We start from the raw sequence: 22,654 nt of genomic DNA on the forward strand, positions 1-22,654 counted from the left end.
GGTCGTGAAGGGCCAATCACATGGCCAACTCGCTCCCCAGACTTGACACCACTGGATTTGTTTCCCTGGGGTTTCATTGAAGCCCATGTTCATGTTCCTCTCATACCAAACAATTTGCCGACCTGACAAATCGAATCTACACTGTCGCTGCACAAGTTACGCCTGATTGCTGCAACAAGTGTGGGAAGAAATTGATTACTGGTGGGATGTTTGCCGCATCACAAATGGTAGTCACATAGAACCAAAATAATCCTTGTTATGTGAACTTGAGGTTGTTTGCTGCATAATGACACATCTACCAAGTCTGCTAAGTTATCTCAATAACATTCTTCACCATTCTAAAGTTGTAAAGTCCTTCTCCATTCACCCTGTATACCCTACCGTGCCTGGTATTAATGTTAAACATGAACAACATTAAAGCATCCTAGTGTGCATTCTACTGTCACAGAGAGTTGAAACTCTAATCATTTACATACACTGATGAGTCAAAACATTATGACCACCTGCTTAATAGGTTGCTTGTGCGTCTTTGGAGCGAAATATAGTACATCAGTGATTCTGGGTATCTGGGATCTGACAGTATGTTGTTCAGTTTGGGGAGGTATGTGGTATTAGATGTCTACTCGCATGTCATGTAATTCGCGTAAATAACGGACCACTGCATATGCAGTGATGGGGCCCAGTAGTGACCCAGACGGATTGTGTAGGATCTACATCAGGTGAATTTGGTCGCCGAGACATCAACGTGAGCTCACTATAATAATCCTCAAGACACTGTAGCATGGTTCTAGCTCTGAGACATGGAGAAGTATACTGCTTCAAGATGACATCGCCATCGTGAAAGACATGTAGCATGAAGGCATGCGGGTGATCCACACCTGTGTCTTTGATTACTACTACAGGTCCCTTGCAAGCGCAGGAGGATGTCTCCCATAGCGTAATACTGCTCCTGCCAGCCTGTATCCGTGGTGCGCTGCACGTTTAGAGCTGCCGTTCACCTCCATGACGGCGTTTCTGGAGATGACCATCAACCTAGTGTAGGAAAAATGTGATTCATCTGAAGAGCCGACACGTTTCGATTTATCCACGGTCGAATCCCTGTGCTCCCGTACCCACTGCAAGCGTAATTGACAATGTTATTGGGTCAACATGTGAACATGTGTGGGTGGTCTGCTGCAGAGTTCCACATTCAACAATTTATGAAGAATGGTGTGGTCCTAAACACTTGTGCATGCACCAGCGTTGTGCTCTTTCAACATAGATGCACAGATCACCGTCTGTCCTACTTTACAGAGCACACAAGCCTCCGAACCCCACGTTCTGTGAAGAGTCGTGGACGTCCAACCATTCAGTGCCTAGTGGTAATTTCACTGTCCTTCTACCTCTTTCTGTAGATGCTCAAGACCAGGCGCGGCTCGTAATTAAAGGCTCTGAGGCGGAGCCGCCCCAAAATATATGTTAAAGTAAATTTCGCAAGAACGTATTACATAATTTAAATTATCAGGACGAATTTTGCATATTTCCCATTCCGATTAAAATTACGACGGTCAACGTTTTTGGAACTGTTTGTATCGATAGATGTTTTCCGAACGGTTAGTAGTGTTTAGGCTGCGCCTTGGAACGTCCGTAAGCTGCATGTAGTAGCGGTTTGGGGGCGTGGCTTCTACATAGTACTGCTCTTTATGGGCGACCCGAAGGCTCAGAGCTTGCAGCCTAAGGGTGTCATACCAACCGCCACACATTTTTCAGGTTCCACTATCTATGTAATAAAGGAATGTAGAGTGGCCGAAACTTCGCTATCCAATCTCTGTCTCTGCACATCTCTACTACGCTTCGACGCGTCATTAATCGACGTTTAGTATTATTGTTTTGATAATTTTTACACAGTTGTTTTGTTTCTGCCATTGGCTATTTTATCCTCATTTAGAATAAGTTTGCAAATATCCCGCCAGAGTGCACTACACTACAGTAACATACCAGTACTGCCATCTAGCGAGAGTTTCATAAGTGGTTAGAGGACAAAGCGCACGAAATTTGTCCCGTTACTTTACTTTCCTTGCTTGCTGATGCTGACTGCATTTGTTGATAAAGTGTGATATTAGCAAGTTACTTTTTTGGAGTATATTTTGCAAGATTTTAGTGAGTTTTACTTGCTGGTGAATATCTGCGACATACCGCGAGTGTGAAACAAGCGCAGTATGAATTCAGTGTGCAATTTAATAGGTAAAAACTTGGAACACGGCCATAGGATGAAAGTGAAAGAACTTGGTGCATCCAGACCCGCATTAAAGATCTCTCCGAAAATATCTTTTCATATGATTTGCTGCACAGTGTCAGAAAATGTAATGATGACGTATAAAAACACTAACCAAAGATTTTAACTCGAAGTTAGCTTCTAACGATATTTAATACCTGATTATAGAAGATACAGTACGTAAAATTATGGGCAGAGAGTGATCTGCTCACCCCCTCCCCCTGAATTCTTAGTTGTTTATGTCAGACTAATCTGTAGCGTAACCCGAGGTCTATGTTGGCTCCGATCGATAAATGCCGCAGCCTTCCCCAGTATAGAAACCACGAGCCGCGCCTGCTCAAGACAGTAGCATGCGAACATTCGACGAACTTCGCCGTTTTAGGGATACTCGTTCGCAGGTTCTCTGCAATATTAATCTGCCCTTTGTCACTTATCTCAATGGATTTCCCCATTTGCAGCCCATATCTTCGCTAGGGTGTTTCCCCATCCGTGTCTTCTCTGCTTACATGCTTTTGCTACCGCGTCACATGCTCGCTATGCTATCCAGTGCTGCAATGGGCAGGGGTCATAATGTTATGGTTTATCATTGTATACTGCCAACTATGTGTACATGTTTGCAGTTACATTGACATCTGGCCATGCCTTCTGCACGCTTCACTGTTTTGTAAGGCAGTGTATGATGGTGGATTATTTACATATATTCTGCTGTAGTGGTCAGTCCAAGGATTGATTTACAACAGCTATAATGGCAGCTTGTCTCCATTCCGTGCGTCTTTCAGCTTTTCTCTTCATTTCTTTATATGTGTTACATCCCACATCTTTCACGATTTGATCCACGTATCTCAGTCGTGGTCTTCCGCTTGGTCTTTTTCCCTCGACATATCCCTCTATGATTGTGTTCAGGGGTCCTTTATGTCTTAATAGATTGCCTGTAAATTGCACTCTTCTTTTAACAATGAAACTCCAGAAGCTTCTCTTCTCACCTGCTCTTTCCAGAACCACTTCGTTTGTGACCTTGTCGATACATTTTATTTTGAGCATGCGTCTATAGCACCACATTTCAAAAGAATTTAGCTTCTGGTCTTCCTCTGTCCCGAGAGTCCATGTTTCACACCCATAGCATGCCACACTCCACACATATGATTTCAAAAATCTTTTCCTGATTTAAAGTCTGATGCTCTTAGATGTTAAGATGTTTTTCTTCTTGTTAAAAGCAACCTTTGCTTGAGCAACTCTACTTCTCACTTCTGCCTTGCTCCTTCCATCCCTGGTAATATTACTGCCCAGATAAGTAAATTTATTAACTAGTTCAAGCAGTTCATTGCCTACATGAACTTGGACTTTCACTTGATCTTTTTTTTTGCATGCCATTACTTTTGTTTTTGCATTATTAATTCTCACATTACATTCTTCCTTCATAACTTTATCCATTCTATTCAGTAGGACTACAAGATCTTCTCCACTTTCAGCTAGGACAGCTAAATCATCGGCAGATCTTATCACATCTATTCGTTGGCCATGAATTACTACACCCGTCTGTGAATTTTCCCTTACGTTTTTCAGCGCCTCTTCAATGTAGGTTGAAGGTAACAGGGGCTAGTGCGCAACCTTGTCGGACACCTTTCCGTATCTGCACCCCTTTTTGTTTTGTCCGTCCACAGATAACTGCTGTCTCGTTTTTGTACAGGTTACATATTATTTTACTATCTTTATAGTCTATTCCTACTTTTTTGAGTACTCCAAACATCCCATTTAACATTATCAAAGGCTTTCTCTACATCTACGAAAGCTATGTATGTTGTCAGGTTCGTATGTAGTCGTTTCTCTATTGTCAGTTTTAGAGCAAATATTGCTTTTCTGGTTCCTCTATCTTTCCGGAATCCAGACTGCTCTTCAGGGAGTGTAGCTTAGACTTTTTGTTCTATGCCTTTTAAGATAATTGAGGTTACTATTTTAGAGGCGTGAGTAACTAGGCTGAGCGTCCTATAATTTTCACATCTTGTAGCATTTGCCTTCTTTGGAATGGTGATAATAATGTTTTTCTCAAAGTCTGTAGGAATTTTACCCTGCTCGTACATGTTAAAAACAAAATTATGCAACTCCTGATTCAGTTTTGCTCCTCCAGATTTCAGAAGTTCGGCTGGGATATTGTCTATACCAGGCGATTTGTTGTTTTTCAGTTTTTTCAGAGCTAGTTCAAACTCTTCCTTTAATATAGGTTCACCTATGTTGTGTGGATCTACTTCTGTTCCTTCTTCCATGTTTTCAGACAGTTCTGGTTCGCTGTACAGTTTTCCTATATACTGTTTCCATCTTCTTGCAGCTTCATCATCGTCATCCAACATATTGCCATTTTCATCCATCACAGCCCTACACTTGAATGAGATTTTCACTCTGCAGCGGAGTGTGCGGTGATATGAAACTTCCTGGCAGATTAAAACTGTGTGCCCGACCGAGACTCGAACTAAGGACCTTTGCCTTTCGCGGGCAAGTGCTCTACCAACCGAGCTACCCAAGCACGACTCACGCCCCATCCTCACAGCTTTACTTCCGCCAGTATCTCGTCCCCTACCATCCAACCTTTACAGAAGTTCTCCTGCGAACCTCGCAGAACTAGCAGTCCTGAAAGAAAGGATATTTCGGAGACATGGCTTAGCCACAGCCTAGGGGATGTTTCCAGAATGAGATTTTCACTCTGCAGCGGAGTGCGTGCTGATATGAAACTTCCTGGCAGATTAAAACTGTGTGCCGGATCGAGACTCGAACTAAGGACCTTTGCCTTTCCGGGCAAGTGGTTCGCAGGAGAGTTTCTGTAAAGTTTGGAAGGTAGGAGACGAGGTACTGGCAGAAGTAAAGCTGTGAGGAGGGGGCGTGAGTCGTGCTTGGGTAGCTCATTGGTAGAGCACTTGCCCGTGAAAGGCAAAGGTGCTTAGTTCGAGTCTCGATCCGGCACACAGTTTTAATCTGCCAGGAAATTTTATATCAGCGCACACTCCGCTGCAGAGTGATAATCTCATTCTGGAAACATCCCCCAGGATGTGGCTAAGCCATGTCTCTGAATTATCATTTCTTCCAGGAGTGCCAGTTCTGCAAGGTTCGCAGGAGATCGTCTGTAAAGTTTGGAATGTAGGAGACGAGGTACTGGCAGAAGTAAAGCTGTGAGGAGGGGGCGTGAGTCGTGCTTGGGTAGCTCATTGGTAGAGCACTTGCCCGTGAAAGGCAAAGGTGCTTAGTTCGAGTCTCGATCCGGCACACAGTTTTAATCTGCCAGGAAATTTTATATCAGCGCACACTCCGCTGCAGAGTGATAATCTCATTCTGGAAACATCCCCCAGGATGTGGCTAAGCCATGTCTCCGAATTATCATTTCTTCCAGGAGTGCCAGTTCTGCAAGGTTCGCAGGAGATCGTCTGTAAAGTTTGGAATGTAGGAGACGAGGTACTGGCAGAAGTAAAGCTGTGAGGAGGGGGCGTGAGTCGTGCTTGGGTAGCTCAATTGGTAGAGCACTTGCCCACGAAAGGCAAAGGTCCCGAGTTCGAGTCTTGGTCCGGCACACAGTTTTAATCTGCCACGAAGTTTCAGCCCTACACTTGTTTCTTCTGTCTCAAAAGAACATATAATAAGAACAATATGTTGTGGTCTGGAACATGCATTTTCCTGTGCAGGTGGAGCGGCTCGAGGCGCGCTTGCGCGCTTCGGAGGCGGTGGCAGCGGCGACGGCGGCTGCCCCCGAGGCCGGGTCTGTGGAGGCGAGGCTGCCCGCCGCCGTGGAGGCGGTCGTGGGCGACCTGCGCGCCGAGTACGGCCGCCAGCTGCGCGCCATGGCCACGCTGCGCCAGCTGTACGACGAGCGCGCAGCTGCCGCAGCTGCAGAGGCGGAGGCCCGCGAGGGGCGGCTGCGCGTCGAGGAGCAGGCGCGCAGGGACGCCGACGCCAGGTGTCTCAAGCTGCAGGTGGGGCCCACCCTCCCTGACACCCTCACCGTGCCTGCAACTCCTGAAATCTTTGTTCACAGTCTAACGTCTCCATACAAGCAAGCTCACAGGGCAGAACATCAGTCGCCCGTCAGAAGAGCACACTGGTTGTTTTGGACCGCTGTAGGCAATGTTGAAATGGAGGTGCATTAGGAGGCAGACTGACTTGTGGTCTGCTGATTGGCTAAAGAGCAGTACGGCTGGGCCGATTCTGGGACAGCCTGCATTGTTGCCAGATTCCCCCCTCCCCCATGATGCCTTTGATGCTATACTGTGTGATAAAAAAGTCAGTATAAATTTGAAGACTTAATAAACCACGGAATAATGTAGATAGAGAGGTAAAAATTGACACACATGCTTGGAATGACATGGGGTTTTATTAGAACAAAAAAAACAAAGTTCACAAAATGTCCGACAGATGGCACTGGACAGCGAAACGTCAGTGACTGCGCATTACAATCGTGTATAAAAGGAGCTGTAATGAGAGAGAGAATCAGATGCGGCAGCAGTCGCAGCATGTTGACGTTACCTGAAAAGGCACTTTTAGTGAAGCTGTATTATCAGAATGTGGAATGTGCTAGTTCAGCATTACGATCCTATCGCCACAGGAAGGGGATTCGAATGGGTAAAGGTCCATTGACAAATGCAGCTGTGGCGAGAATGATTTCGTAGTTCGAAGCCACGGTTTGTTTCACGATAGACCCTGTGGTGGCCCACCGAGCACAAAGCGTAATGCTGCTGAGACAGTTCAGGAAGAAATGGAGACTGTAGCGGGTTCGTCTATGCATGGGGAAGTCATTGCTGGTGCAGTCGCGCATCACACCGGCAATCCATACACTGCTGTTTGGTTGGCACTGAGGCGTACCCTCCGATGCTATCCGTACAAAATCCATCGGCATCATGAACTGTTACCTGGCGATTTAGTGAAGCGTAGGGCATTTGCAGTGTGGGCGTTTCAAAAGATGGCGGAAGATGACGATTGGTTGAGTAACGTGTTGTGGATCGACAAGGCTCATTTCACGCTCCAATCGTCTGTCAATGCCCACAAATGCAGAATTTGGGCTACCGAATGTCCTACAACTGTCGTGGAAACTCCATTGCATGACGAGAAAGTCACGGTATGGGTTGGATTTACCACATCTACCGTTATCGGGCCTTTTTTCTTCGAGGAAATGCGTGATTCTGGTTTTGTAACTGCTACTGTGATGGGTGAGAGGTACGCCGATATGTTACAGAATCGCATCATCCCCAGCCTGGCTGATAAACACCTGCTGGAATGTACGATGTTTATGCAGGATGCCACTCCACCCCACATTGCTAGACGCGTGAAAGATCTCTTGTGCACATCATTTGGTGGTGATCGTGTGCTCAGCCGCCACTTTCGTCATGCTTGGCCTCCCAGGTTCCCAGACCTCAGTCCGTGCGATTATTGGCTTTGGGGTTACCTGAAATCGCAAGTGTATCATCATCGACCGACATCTCTAGGGATGCTGAAAGACAACATCTGATACCGATGCCTCATCACAACTTCGGACATGCTTTACAGTGCTGTTCACAACATTATTCCTCGACTACAGATATTGAGCATTTCCTGTAAAGAACATCATCTTTGCTGTGTCTTACTTTGTTCTGCTAATTATTGCTATTCTGATCAGATGAAGTGCCATCTGTTCGACATTTTTTGAACTTTGGTATTTTTTTTATTCTAATAAAACCTCATGTCATCCCAAGCACGTGTGTCAATTTGTACCTCTCTATCTACATTATTCCGTGATTTATTCAGTTTTCAAATTTATACTGACTTTTTGACCAGCCGGTACATTGTTCCCAGATCTCTCTCCCTCCCCTAACCCTCTCCATAACAATGCCAGGGACATTGGATCACTATAGAGACAGAGAATCTGAAATTGGAAACTGCAGCATTCAACATCACGGAGGAGCCAAAGTGAAAAAGAAACTAATTCCAAGTTTGTAATGCGGCATTCACTAACAGCTAATAAGGGCCTACAAAATAGATTTCTTACAAAACTCTCGTGCATTTCGTCTTTGAATATTTCTCAAGCATGTAGAACTAATAGATGACGCCAACCTACCCTTAGAGCTGGCTTGTCTACATCTACATCTGCATTTATACTCCGCAAGCCACCCAACGGTGTATGGCGGAGGGCACTTTACTTGCCACTGTCATTACCTCCCTTTCCTGTTCCAGTCGCGTATGGTTCGTGGGAAGAACGACTGCTGGAAAGCCTCTGTGCGTGCTCGAATCTCTCTAATTTTACATTCGTGATCTCCTCGTGAGGTATAAGTAGGGGGAAGCAATATATTCGATACCTCATCCAGAAACGCCCCCTCGCGAAACCTGGACAACAAGCTACACCGCGATGCAGAGCGCCTCTCTTGCAGAGTCTGCCACTTGAGTTTGCTAAACATCTCCGTAACGCTATCACACTTACCAGATAACCCTGTGACGAAACGCGCCGCTCTTTTTTGGATCTTCTCTATCTCCTCTGTCAACCCGACCTGGTACGGATCCCACAATGATGAGCAATACTCAAGTATAGGTTGAACGAGTTTTTTGTAAGCCACCTCCTTTGCTGATGGACTACATCAACTACATTTAACGTGGACTCTTCACAACAGTGCGATTTCGCATTTTTCACAGTAACATACACATCCAGAGGTGAAAGACCCTATAAATCACAGCATCAATATGAGACTGAGTCCCAGACCTCTAGGACAGTAGTTCAACATTCACTGAATGAGTCGCCAGATTCCATAGATACCAGAGGTCAAACATGCACATACACTTGAATCTGTTTCTTTATATAAAACGCATGTAAAGGCCATTCAAAACGATCAAACAATTTCTCAGGCTTCACGTGTTTATCAAATTATTTGGCAGTGTGCTGCTTTGTTTGACATGATTGTCAAACATAATCTGAGCCTATGTGTTTGAGAGACATTTTAATAAAGCCTGATCTCTCAAACAAGTTAGACTGTTGATGCATGCATTTGTCAAACAACAACCAGTGGCTTGCCAGACTATGATCTATAACTTTGATGCGTCTCGAAACTGGAGCGGATTTTTGCGATTTAATGTATGTATCCTGTATTGCACCTCGTACATTGTCCACTAGTGTAAAAATACTTCGTGACATGATACTCACAGCATGGCAGTTGTTTGAAAAGTAAGATTAAATTTGACAAAATTGTTCTATACGTCCGCCCAGTAGTCAAAAAATAGCGTGAAATTAAAAATAGCTCTATTCTGCTGTTATACGTAGAAAATGGCGGGAAATTGAAAAATCGAATACAGCCTTTCACGTCGAACTCTCTCACGGATTGTAATATTGTGTGCTCTTTGGTTTATTTATTCTCTTTGTAGCAACACATTTACGAAAAGAGTTACGTGAAATACTTTTAGCAATGCTGTGCTTTGCTTTTCTTTATCATCATTACCTTTTAGCGGAATAAAATGTATATATGGAAGTCTTATTGTTCTGTATCTGGCCTACAATTTAAGGAACGATTTTTCATAACTGCAACTCATGCTAAGAATCAATATATCTTCCCTACTTCATAGTGATTAAAAGTTAAAATTACTTTGTTATGAACACTGATGTTACAGTTCGTGTGATCGTTCAAAAACACAAGTTCGCAGTGGATTTTATTTCTCGTTAAAATGCTATTTCATACCACGACTAGCCCAAGAACATGAGACTCTCATTAAAAAATACGTTGTCACTATAAAGTTTGCCAGATCAGAACGGAGCACAGCAAGATTACTATCAGATTCTGAAGGTACATTAAATTATTTGCACTGTAAATTATATCCTATCAGCAGCCCGCGTCAATCTGCAACACATCATAAAATCTGCTGATCTTCACTGCCAGTCTGGGAGCTAAAAGAAATAATATTATTTTACTATTATTTTACCGCTTCCTTGCGGTATGCTCGACTATATTGTATGTAAGTCGTTTAAATACGCCGCGGCAGCGGCTCTTCGTTCTCCACGCAGCTCAGCACCACAGATAATATTTATATAACTGAAAAATGTCTCAACAGGATGGGATAATATGCAAGCAAGCTTAACAATAAATAATACAAGTTTTCATTTAAACACCTCTATTAAAACCTTTAAATATCTCAGTGATTACAGACCTTTGTGAATTCACACGTAATGGCGTACATTGCTTAGTCTCGACAAAAGAATGCTACATTGGCGTTCTCTACGACAACAACAGGAGATCTTACTCGCACAACTTCCAAATTAAGACGACAAAGACATTCATATTCAACACGTATTATATACTAGTTCCTTTTTTAATCTCTGTTTAACATTTATCTTCTGTGTCGGTTTTATTACTCGCCGACGCAGACGTTTTCAGAAATAAATAATAAAAAAATACATAATTTTATACAATGACACAATATGATACATCTAATTCTCTAATTACTACATACTATATTGTTTTTGTTTCTCTAGACGTTACAAGCCCATTACGCTTGTAGCGTGAAATTCAAAAATCCGAGATGGCGATGGCGATGGAAGATGGCTGTGAGGATACTAGGAAACCCTGCACGGTTGTCAAATTTCCCCCAGCCCCATGACATCAGAATCCAAGATGGCCATCCAAGGTGGTGAGCTGGGCAGTTTGCATGATGGCACAGTCTAACACTGTCAAGCATTACAATTTTGTGAGATTTTTGTGACAGTGAGTTGGTTTGTTTGATATATCTGTCAAACATACACTGAAGTGGCCAAAGTAACGACGAATACAGGCATGCATCAATGCAAGAGGACGTCCTGCTGGGTATTAGAGGTACCGGTGTGTCTGAACCACCACCTCTGAAGGTCTCACTGTATGGTGGTACAACATGCAATGTGTGGTTTTCATGAGCAGTAAAAAAGTCGGAAATGATGTTTATGTTAATCACTATTCCAGTTTTCTGTATAGGTTTCGGAACTGAGGGGATGCAAAACTTCTTTTGATGTGTGTATTATTGGTGCAAGTTAATTACTGTTTTTTACTACAAAGTTTCATACGAAAGCATCCAGAAGTTCACCAGTGTGACCTGATTGATTTCAACATTTTGTACAGCCACTGACCCACAGATACCTGCTAGCTGCTACATCAAATCGTTCAATGAGCTTGTTAAAAATAAGAAGAACTCAAATGCTCTGAGAAGTCACGAAACGGTTCACATGGAGTTTGAAATATGACAAGAAAGTTCACTCAAAAATAACTTCCGAACAAAGTTAATTAAAATTTCCAAATGTTCATAAAAAGGTTTAATACTGTAGGCGTTTCACAAGCCCCTTAAAAGATCTGACAGAATGTACGATTTTTTTCACCTTAAAAAAAAATTGTGTGGCGCTGTTGTCAGAACTGCCGAGGCCCTCCGACACTGTAATAGCATCACAGCTTTGTACAAAATGGGAAAATCGCGCCTGTAGGTTATCCATTGATATGCTGGAATTACATTACAGGGGATGGGTGAAGGTGTGTTAGGGACGTCACTGGAATACTTTAAACCTTGCAGGGGTAGTAACCATGTTGTTATGGTTGTGTAGTGGGTAGCGTCTGTGCGTAATAAGTAGAAGACCTGGGTTCAAGTCCTGGTTGTTGCTCAAATTTTAATTCATTCAGCTTCTTTGCTTATCGGAGATGAAGTTGCGACTCATATATCTCCAGCAAAATGTAATTCTGCCAGAGGAATATGACCAACGTGTACCATTGTTGAGTACTGCACTAGCTTGGACATAAGTTTAAATTAAAAGATGGCCACTCTTTCTTGAGTGTCCAAAACGTCTAATTATCGGAAGTAGTCGGTGAGGCGTGTGGTTGCGAGGTTCCTATTGTATAGAAACAGTGATTAACACTCTGCGTGCGAAGTCCAGCTCCATACCGAGACTATGACGAGATAGGCCGCACAGAGGGAGCGCAAATGCTGACCGAAACAAAATGAAAGAAGGTGGTTTAAGAATTATCCATGAGATATACGTAATTTCTCCTACCCCTCGTGCGCCGATCTTCTGCCTGCGAGAACAAGCCTTTCGCTTGGCCTACGATTGTAAACGTATACTGTTGTCAAAGCATCAGTTCGTCCATGTAGAATCATAGCCAGGTGATTACTACCTAACAGGCGTCACGTAGGTTATGTGTCAAGAGTGCATTGAAGAGATGACTGACAGTCCTCGCCTTAATTATGTTTGTGCAGTATCTGTTATTTCGTACATTAAGGCGAGAATGGCTAATGATCTCTCAGTACAGGTGCACACCGGGCTCTATCTCTTACGGGAATCGTCGAAATGCCGCGAGTAATGAGAATAATCGGCATTAGTAGTGTATGGATAAGTTGAGAATTTGAGTCTAACGACAGGCGTGCTAGGATAGTCCGTGTCGTTGCAATGATCGCTGTGTGTGGATGGCTCAGTGGTCACAGCACCAACTTATTAAGCAGAAGTCCTAAGTTCGAATCCCGTCCTAGCCCAAATTTTCACCGCTCCCAATTGATTTAAACCAATGCTCACTCGCCGCGTGTGTCTGTAATTCCTTTGTGTCTTAATTCACAGAATAACCAAAGGGGAAGTTCACCATTTCCTAGCAGAAGTTTAATCGATCTAGCAGTGGAAAAAGACACGAATGAATCGGAAATGCGTAAAGTGAGTCGCGATTAAGTACTGCCCCATCTGAATTTAGTTAAGTGGAAGCAAACTTTTTTTCACTCGTGAGATCACTATAACACTTACAACGTAGGACTTTAAGATGGCTGATCGGAACAACCGCACGAAAACAATCGAAAGGTCGTTTGCAGCTTGACGTATCGGTTGAATTATTCATTCTTTCTTTTGAGGGAAACAAGTCTATGGGAACTACCGAACGGAAACAATGGAATCAGTCAGTTACGTATCGGTTGTATTACTGTTCATTCATTTCTTTCGCTTGGAACCAGTCTCTAGGAGCAACTAAATGAAAACAGTCGGCACATACCGGTAGTGTTTTGCGTACTGAGTTATGCATTCTTCGATGTCAAGTGAAACCATTCTTTAGTTTTATGTCGGTAGAAGTATTTATTTATTCATTCATTCAACTAAAGCCACTCTCCAATGGTTTAGTTGTCTGAGTTATCCATTTATTCTTCTGAGGGAAAGCAGTGTGTTGTACTTTCATTAGGTGAAATTAAACACGGTTCTAGGCGCTTCAGTCCGGAACCGCGCTGCTGCTACGGGACTGATGACCTCAGATGTTAAGTCCCATTTTGAAGTAAAACAATAGTATGCTATGGGGTCCAAATTTCGTCATCGTAATACGTTAGGATCTGTGTAATCCTTTTTCCATAATCTTTCCGGAGTTACACAGATCCTAATGTATTACGATGACGAAATTTCGACCCCCTAGCTTACCATTGTTATACATATATCCTGAATTTATTTTCCACTTGAAGCCAAGTTACGATTAAATTACTGTAACTTACTACAATCAATATCCGACATAATCGTTAACACTGCAAAAACGGAAATAGGAGAAAGGTGTTCGTAATTTCGTCCCCCACAAAAACTCTCCCAAGCACAATTAATTTTTATGTATTTTTCGTTTCTAACACTGCCAGGCAGTTTCACTACTATGGATCACTTGAATCTCATGAATAAACAATCTTTTCCAGTTCTTTCAGCCTTCCAAAGATGTGTACCGTATGAATTCGTACGTGTGTGTAGATGAAGAGATGTTTCGTGCTAACAAACTAAGCGTTTCGTGCAACGAATCCATTTCTCTCCGCCTGCGTTTCTCCATATCAAAAAAAGTAAAATAATCTTATAAACAGTAAATAAAATCAGTGTTAAATGTACGGAGGAAGAAGTGACGAATATCCTCAGAGTTATTAATGTTGGCGAGTCAACAACTGTCTCATTACCCTGTGAACTTCGTGCAACCATTCGTCGTGTTGTGGGTGTAGCAGAACCAAGACTAGAAGTTGTGGAACGTTTGGAAAACCGCAAAACATGCGCCACCTGACCCAAAAAAAAAAGAGAATGGCGACTATATTTGTCATTGTTGCAAGAAGCCACTCTAACTTCATTTTCTCTAGAAAAAATTCCAGTGAGTGCAAAGGAGGAAAATTAAAAACCTGAAAAGTACTAATGTAATTTTCAGTTTTTGAATGTTTTATGGGAGCTTTTATGTTTTTATTGTTAAATGTATAATATTAAAAAATAAAACTAAAGCAAAAAGGAAACTTTAGCGTGCAGGATGTTTGAGATTTCGTAGCTTTATTATTATCATGTAATATGATGTGTTCATTTGTGCAGTTTTTTGTTTAGATGCATTTTTTCGTAAAAATAAACTTTAAAATTTGTTTTGATATATTTTACAAACAAATGTTTCACTGTAATTGGTGAATGCAATTTTTGTGATACAAAAATATCCTGGGAAGTAAGGAAGGGTTAATTTAATTTAATTAGCTGAGCCAATTAATAAATAAATTAAAAAGGTCTCTCGTACGCTCTAAGTTCTCGCAGCGTCTTCTTGCGGCCACGGACAGGGAAGCAGCTGGTGCGAGGAGGTAGCCATTCGCCGCTAGCTGGGTCGCAGTGGCCACCGCGCCACCTCCTCGCAGCGGCTGTTGCCCTGGCCCTGGCAGGAGTAGGACGAGCCGATGAACGGCTCTATCTGTTAGATTATCCTACAGAGGTGTTAAAATTACTAGACTCAAGGTTGTTTTTGATAAAATGAACACATTTTTTTTCAGTTTAGAAGCATTTATTCACCAAATGAGAATGCATGATTAATACTTAACGTGCATGTCTTTTTATTCCTAATGAGCAATTCAACATGTCTTGGCATTGCTCCTGTGAGTCTTAAGCGAGAATTTTTGACTGTTTCATCATGATGCCCCCCTTCTTGCAGCGGTGTACCGTAGGTCTCTAGAAGAGCGTAGCGTTCCAAAGGATTGGAAAAGGGCACATCCCGGTTTTCAAGAAGGGACGTCGAACAGATGTGCAGAACTATAGACCTAACGTCGATCAGTTGTAGAATTTTGGAACACGTGTTATGTTCGAGTATAATGACTTTTCTGGAGACTAGAAAATCTACTCTGTAGGAATCAGCACGGGTTTCGAAAAAGACGATCATTCTGTTTTATGGAAGACGGGAGTTTAAAAACCCAAATTTAACTTGCAAACTCGACAAATAAACGTCAACACCTTCCAGGTCCAGCAAGATGAATATCTCAAAATTTGACGAGAGCTCCAAAACAGGCTCGCGCTATTCGTCCACGCGACTCAGAGGGGTTCACAGGTAGATGCCGTGTTTCTTGGCTTCAGCGAGGCGTTTGATACAGTTCCCCACAGTCGTTTAATGAACAAAGTAAGAGCATATGGACTATCAGACCATTTGTGTGAGTGGATTGAAGAGTTCCTAGATAACAGAACGCAGCATGTCATTCTGAATGGAGTGAAGTCTTCCGAAGTAAGAGTGATTTCAGGTGTGCCGCAGGAGAGCGTCGTAGGATCGTTGCTATTCACAATATACATAAATGACCTTGTGGATAACATCAGAAGTTCACTGAGGCTTTTTGCGGTTGATGCTGTAGTATATCGAGAGGTTGTAGCAATGGAAAATTGTTCCGAACTGCAGGAGGATCTGCAACGAATTGACGCATGGTGCAGCAATGGCAGTTGAATCTCAATGTTGACAAGTGTAATGTGCTGCGAATACATAGAAAGAAAGATCCTTTATCATTTAGCTACAATATAGCAGGTCAGCAACTGGGAGCAATTAATTCCATAAATTATGTGGGAGTAGGCATTAGGAGTGATTTAAAATGGAATGATCATATAAAGTTGATCGTCGGTAAAGCAGATACCAGACTGAGATTCATTGGAAGAATCCTAAGGAAATGCAATCCGAAAACAAAGAAAGTAAGTTACAGCACACTTGTTCGCCCACTGCTTGAGTATTGCTCACCAGTGTTGGATCCGTATCAGATAGGGTTGATAGACGACACAGAGAAGATCCAACGGAGAGCAGCGCGCTTCATTACAGGATCATTTAGTAATCGCGAAAGTGTTACGCATATGATAGATAAACTCCAGTGGAAGACTCTGCAGGAGAGACACTCAGTAGCTCTGTACGGGCTTTTGTTGAAGTTTCGAGAACATACCTTCACCGAGGATAAAATCAGAAAGATTAGAGCCCACACAGAGCATACCGACTATCTTTCTTCCCACGAACAATATAAGACTGGAATAGAAGGGAGAACCGATAGAGGTACTCAAAGTACTCTCCACCACACACCGTCAGGTGGCTTGCGGAGTATGGATGTAGTAGTAGATGCCATATTTGAATCAGTCGCTTTAGGTTTCACGTCTGGACTATTTCCAGGCCGTGGCACAATTTTTGCATTGTTTTTAGCTAAGAACTGTGCAACAGACTTGGCTTTATGGCAAGCATGCATGTTGGGAAACCATTCCTTCGCCTGAGGTGCCTCTTTTCCAGAACTTTACTATACTGAGTTTGATTCATTGTGCCTTCCACAGTGTAGAGTCAGCCCGTAGTGCACTTTGCTGACATGACTCTCCACACCAAAGCAGACGTGGGATGTTTTACAGCTTGCGCTGAACAAAACTCAGGAAACTGTTCTTTACCCATTCTTCGGACATGCTGGCTGCTTTCTTCACATATGGAGAATATAGACTAGTCAGAAAAGCAAACCTGAAAGGAATAAAAAAACAGTTTAATCATAAAAAGTCCATAACTGCAGATGCTTGTATGAACAGAAGGAAAAAAAAAAAGAAAATTTCTCCTTGTCTGTTTTCAATATTTTGTTGAAAACAAATATTCATCTTCCAAAAGAAATTTTCACAAACGGATTCACAGTTGGCTTGAATAAAGTTTATTTACCTTGCTCCAGTCTGATTTCTAGCTTCATGAGCCCATTGAAATCTCTTTGCACTCATTGCACAGTAAGGTTTGCTATTTTTGCGTGGACGATGAGCTGGGAGCCCTGCACTAATAAGCTTTCTGCGGACTGTGGAGCTACAAACACAAACTCCAAAGCTCTCCAAAGCCGTGTTCAAATCCTGACTGATAGCTCTGCTGTTGGGTTTTGGCATCTGGACAAATTTGCATTGAGTCCTAGGAGACAGTTTGATCTTGCGTCTACGGTTCCCTCGATGTGCAAGACAGTATTTAAGACCATCTTTCGCTGTCTGGCAAATGCTGCTTACAGATTTTTGTGAAATTTGGAACCTGTTTGCCATTTCTCGCTGTGAATACTGTTTTTCTTCGAGTAACAGCTTTGTAGTACCGTAAATCGGGTATACTTTGACTGATTTTCAGATTCAAATGTGATTATCATGACTATTTTTTAACTGATATGATGTTTAAGTTTCTCAATTTGGGGGCATGTATGAAAGGATTACACAGTGATCAGTACAACACGTTTTATAAAATACAGAGGTAGTTATGGGGAAAATTGTTGGTGGTCAAAGTTAACATGGGTTCAGGGTTACAATGACTGGCGTCTATCTCCGCCACAACTGTCAACTACAATTCCATCTGTGGTGAAAATTTCAACAACATAGTGAAACTTTGACCACTCAGAAATAAATACATTGGTCTAAATTTATATTAAGTGCTTTATTAAGCTTTATTAAAAGAGAAAACATAGTGAGGTACATAAATGAAACAGTGTGATCCATCATCAGAATTATAAAAATAATGAAAGTTACCAGGATGGAGTACTATAGCCCCAAAATTAGTTCAGCATAATACCCTCAATTTCATCCAATTTAAAATATAGCTTTCCCAAATATCGCAAGTCTTGCACATTAAAAGGAAAACCCCATTGACTAACTGCCAAAGCATAATGAACAAATGTTTCTTCTTCTTCATTTGTAAATACACTTGTTCTTCCACCTTTTGCAGTACTGTATTTCTTTGATGTTGCATTCATTGAAATTGTGCCACTTTTAATTGCGTCTAAGGCAATCTGCATTTCTTCTTCACTGTGTTACACTGTCTTGCACTAGGCACCTTTCTATGGCTTCTCGGCATATTGTGCCTGTGTAGGAGAACAATAGAAGCATAAGAATACAATGACAAGAGTGAAGAGTGTATCTGTAAGCCGGGGGTAACACTGACCGGCGGTCAAAGTAACCCTGAAACAGAGACGTCATGCACGTGACCTCAAAAAAAGTAATATACTGGTCAATGTATACATTTGAAAAAAAAATAATCATTGGTCTATTATGAGAATTAATCGAGCAATATACTTGATGTAGTTTAAAACACTGATGGCTTTGTTGTTATGAGATGTTGGTGGATTTTGCACAACTAACTTTAAACACACTTTTTCATAAACAACTTAAAGTTTCAACAGGTTCGCCAACTGCTGCGTAAGAAAATCGGCACTACATGTGCGACATCTAGCGTATATTGATGGAACTTTTCCACCAAATAGTATTCACAAAAGACGCAACTGAGAGCCAGTAGAGAGACATAAAACTTTTCGTGCTTGAGTGGTCAAAGTAACCACAGCGGTCAAAGTATACCCAGTTAGCAAATTTTCTTGATGACAGATCACTCTTCAGTTCCATAACCAACAAATATCTGAAAAACCAGAAGAATTATTCATACTAGTGAAAATACTTGTGTTTCATGGCTAGATCCAAGTAGGGATACTCACAAATTATTGTTTGATAATACATTAAACATAAAACGCATCTGAAGTACGACCTATATGAGTTAAACTGTCTCCAAAACAGTTGCAGCCATGCAATTTCTGCCTCAGCAACAACAATTGACTGTTTAGGGAGTACCGCCAAAATTGTTACTGGCGCAGCTCTGCCAATAGCAAAGGCAAATGTTGCCATATAGAAGAAGTTGCGTGAAAGTACCAATATCACATGGCTGGATAATTCCCGAGTGAGAGAAACTAGAAAATATCAAACTTTTCGTTTTGAGTCTAATAATTTACACATCTCTGTATAGCACGATTAAAATTACTTGGCAGTTGACATTTGTCACTAGCCGCCACAGTGTTGCCGCATCTGCGGGCGGGTACTGCTCAGTTTAAGGCGATACGCAAACACTGCGTATCACTTCACAAGTGCTATTAATATGTAACGTTGAGCAATGTTGGAAGCAGTCGCTGTAAGATGTGACAGAAATGGGAGATCCTCTGTCGGCAACTGATTTTAAGCAACTAATGGCTGTGGAAGACGATGCGTTTCGTAGCCCTTAATTTAAAGTCATGCCCTAAGCTGACCACAACCTCGTGATGTGCAGTGTATCCGAGAAAACGGCGATCAGCAATCTGTGGCAGAACTAAAATCATGATCGCTTTGTTCACAGCGTTTAGGCTAACTCCTACGAGCAAACTTAAGACAGAAAAAATTCATGATATGTTTGTTTGCGTAGACATGTTTCGCAGCAAAATTTCAGTTTTTGCGGTAAAAGTAAACTGTAATTTCTCGCTGCCAATGGTTGCCTGAAACTATCCTCACGAGATGCCGCATTACCAAGCCGATACAAGCAGATTCCAAACGAAAAAAGAATGACAAGAAGAAAAATAAGGGCAAATAAAAAAGTCAACACAATGATGAAAACGACGCAGCAAAGTATTAGAAATAAAAAAAAACAGTAAACTAATTAAGTTGAAAAAAGCGATGATTCAAGTATTTTGATTAGGTTCAGAAAAATTAAAATAGCTTCAAATTTAACGAGGTTTGAATGCTCGACGTACAGCATACCATCTTTACCATACCCACTTCGCCATGCTGTTATTTTCGAGATCTCGGTTGTATTTGTAACTCTATTGTTCCACTCGCAATGATTAATTGACAGCCTTCATAATTTCGGCTTCATGCAATGTCGATGGAAGCTTATTTAATGAAACAATGGAAAATCCGGGATGGAATGTAGCAATGCCAGAGAAGGAAAGTTGCTACTCACCACATAGAGACGCTGAGTCACATAGGCACAAAAAAAAAAAGAAAAAGATTCACACACTCAGCTCTCGGAGACTGCAGACGTGTTTGCAAGTTGCGTTTGCGTGAGTGTGTGTGTGTGTGTGTGTGTGTGTGTGTCTACTGCTGACAAAGGCCTTAATGGCCGAAAGCTATGGGTGTGTGAATCTTTCTATTGTGCCTATCGCGACTCAGTGTCTCCACTAATGAGGTGAGTAGCAGCTTTCCTTCTCTGATATTGAAGCTTATCTAATGAGAGCCAATGTCTGTGTTTATAATAACTGTATAAATGAGACTGAATCGTGTCTTATGAAGAAGGATCCAGTGTGTATGAAACGAGTATATTTCATAAGCATCATCTTCGTGTGTCTGTATGTTTTGTTTTTGGTGTGGTTATCATTTGTGATGAAATGCGAAATAAAAGGGCTGGGGATCCAAACAATGCTGGACAAGAAATTGGAAGCGAACTGACCAATTGTTGTAGCACTTTGGCAACAGGGATCAGTTCGGGCGTGACGTTGAGCGCTATGATTGGAGGAAACCAGCTAAGTGCATCATTTGTCAGCTGTCAAGGTATTTTAATCGGACTATAGTAGCATGAATCTTAAGGTTAGGTATGTACGATAGAGTGCAACCAAACTGAAATATGAAGTGGGGAACGGAGGAAATTTTTCGGTTTTTGCATACCTGTGTTTGTGGTATTTCAGTGATGCTGATTACAAAAACATGCAGTGACGTGTTGCTGCACTTGAGACCTCCATACGTAATTTGAACATGGATGGGTTGACAAGTGTGAGTTATAGATCAAAATTCAGTCAATCAGGAGTGCACATACAAACGAATAACGAAAAATACACGCCTGCAAAACATCTGGCTATGAAACAGCCCACTTGTACAAAGCTAAAATTCTGTGCTTTGCGCTGGCCGATTCTTTCATAAGGAAAATTTTTGGCACGAGGAAAGGCTATACAGATCTTAAAAGCTGAATTCTTTATTCAATATTCATTTATTTAAAAGTCGCAGCAGGGCTTCCCATTTGGAAATTGTAGTACTTATGATTAAACTTTGAAATGTTGCCACTGTAATTCATAGTTTACAAACCATTTTCTCTTCAGTATGGCTTGCTTCAAATAATTTTTTTCATCTTTGCATTTATGCTTCCCATTCTTCATTGCTGGAAATCTCCGTTGTCGACATGCTCGGGTCTATTGCCTATGGTTGTAGATATTGTTGGGAAGCTGTTTTTCTCTGCCGGCTATGAATTGCACTATTTTTGGGCAAAGTGGGATTGGCTTTTCATACCAGCAAAATTTGGAAACCAAAATTTCAAACACATTTACCACAACACGGTGAGTTATATTCTTTCACTGAAACTCAGTGGACCATGTGTTGGAAAAGACTCAGCTAAACGTGGTGTTAATATAAATGAGTCACCACAACTAACACTGCACCTTGTAGCAGGACGAGAGTTGTGGACTCCATATTGCACGCAATGTGATTTGTAATGCCAGTTTTGGCGACAAACGTCACGTATCAAAATATTTTTCTTTCGTGTTGTCTCCATCAACTCTATTTAAAAGAAGCGCAAATTGCTCTGGTGGCATTCAAAGACAATTAAAGTAACTTGTAGGCTCCTCCACTGCAATGTCTTTCAGAAGATCGCTGAGCAAACGAGCCGACGTCTTATCTTTATTTGGTCACGAACCCAGACACGTTTCACATTTCAATTACTATGCAGCGACTTCACGCAAACAGGTATTAACTCCGCCACAACTCTTGCAACTGCCGAAACTTTTCAGTTTAGACGCGATTATGGCACTTACAAAACTACGAAACTGAGGTCTACACTATTGTCGCCGTGTATACAGTCATACCAGCCGGCCGCTGCTCGGATGTTAAGTCCCATAGTGCTTAGACCGGTATTACACTATCAAATTTCTTTGTCAAAGATTTGATCAAAGATGTGATCAAATATTCCGTCAAATATATTTGACAAAGATCTTTGACGTAGCGCTAGAAGGGGCATTACACTGTCATCATATTTTTCGTCAAAGTTGAAGATGGCTGACAACAACAACTTGTTATTAACCGCAGCAGTTGCATGTACCACAATTGCATTGTGTGCACATGCGTAAGAGAAGTCGGGGGAAAAAAGGAACCATACATACGAGGTTCACAGTCTTAAATTCCTGGGATTACAACTTGATAATAAACTCAGTTGGGAGGAGCACACCACAGAACTGCAGAAACCCCTTAATAAATCAGTATTTGCAATTCGAGTGTTAGCAGACAGAGGCCACAAAAAAATGAAAAAGCTTGCATACTTCGCCTACTTTCTTTCCATAATGTCATATGGTATAATATTTTGGGGTAACTCTTCAAGTCAAACTAAAGTTTTCAGAGTCCAAAAGCGTGTAATACGTATTATTTGTGGAGTAAATTCATGGACGTCC

The 22,654-nt window shown here is 41.8% G+C and overlaps 1 protein-coding gene across 2 annotated transcripts in view; it reads left to right on the forward strand.

The window, feature by feature from the left end:
- Positions 1 to 22,654, forward strand: part of LOC126428239 (plectin) — a 213,286-nt gene that overhangs the window by 128,991 nt on the left and 61,641 nt on the right. For both annotated transcript variants that reach the window (XM_050090154.1, XM_050090155.1), the window contains exon 10: positions 5,920 to 6,207. In XM_050090154.1, coding sequence (XP_049946111.1) covers positions 5,920 to 6,207 — 288 coding nt within the window. The remainder of the gene's footprint in view (positions 1 to 5,919; positions 6,208 to 22,654) is intronic.

The sequence above is a fragment of the Schistocerca serialis genome, chromosome 12 (assembly GCF_023864345.2).
Source record: "Schistocerca serialis cubense isolate TAMUIC-IGC-003099 chromosome 12, iqSchSeri2.2, whole genome shotgun sequence".
NCBI classification, from domain to species: Eukaryota; Metazoa; Arthropoda; class Insecta; order Orthoptera; family Acrididae; genus Schistocerca; species Schistocerca serialis.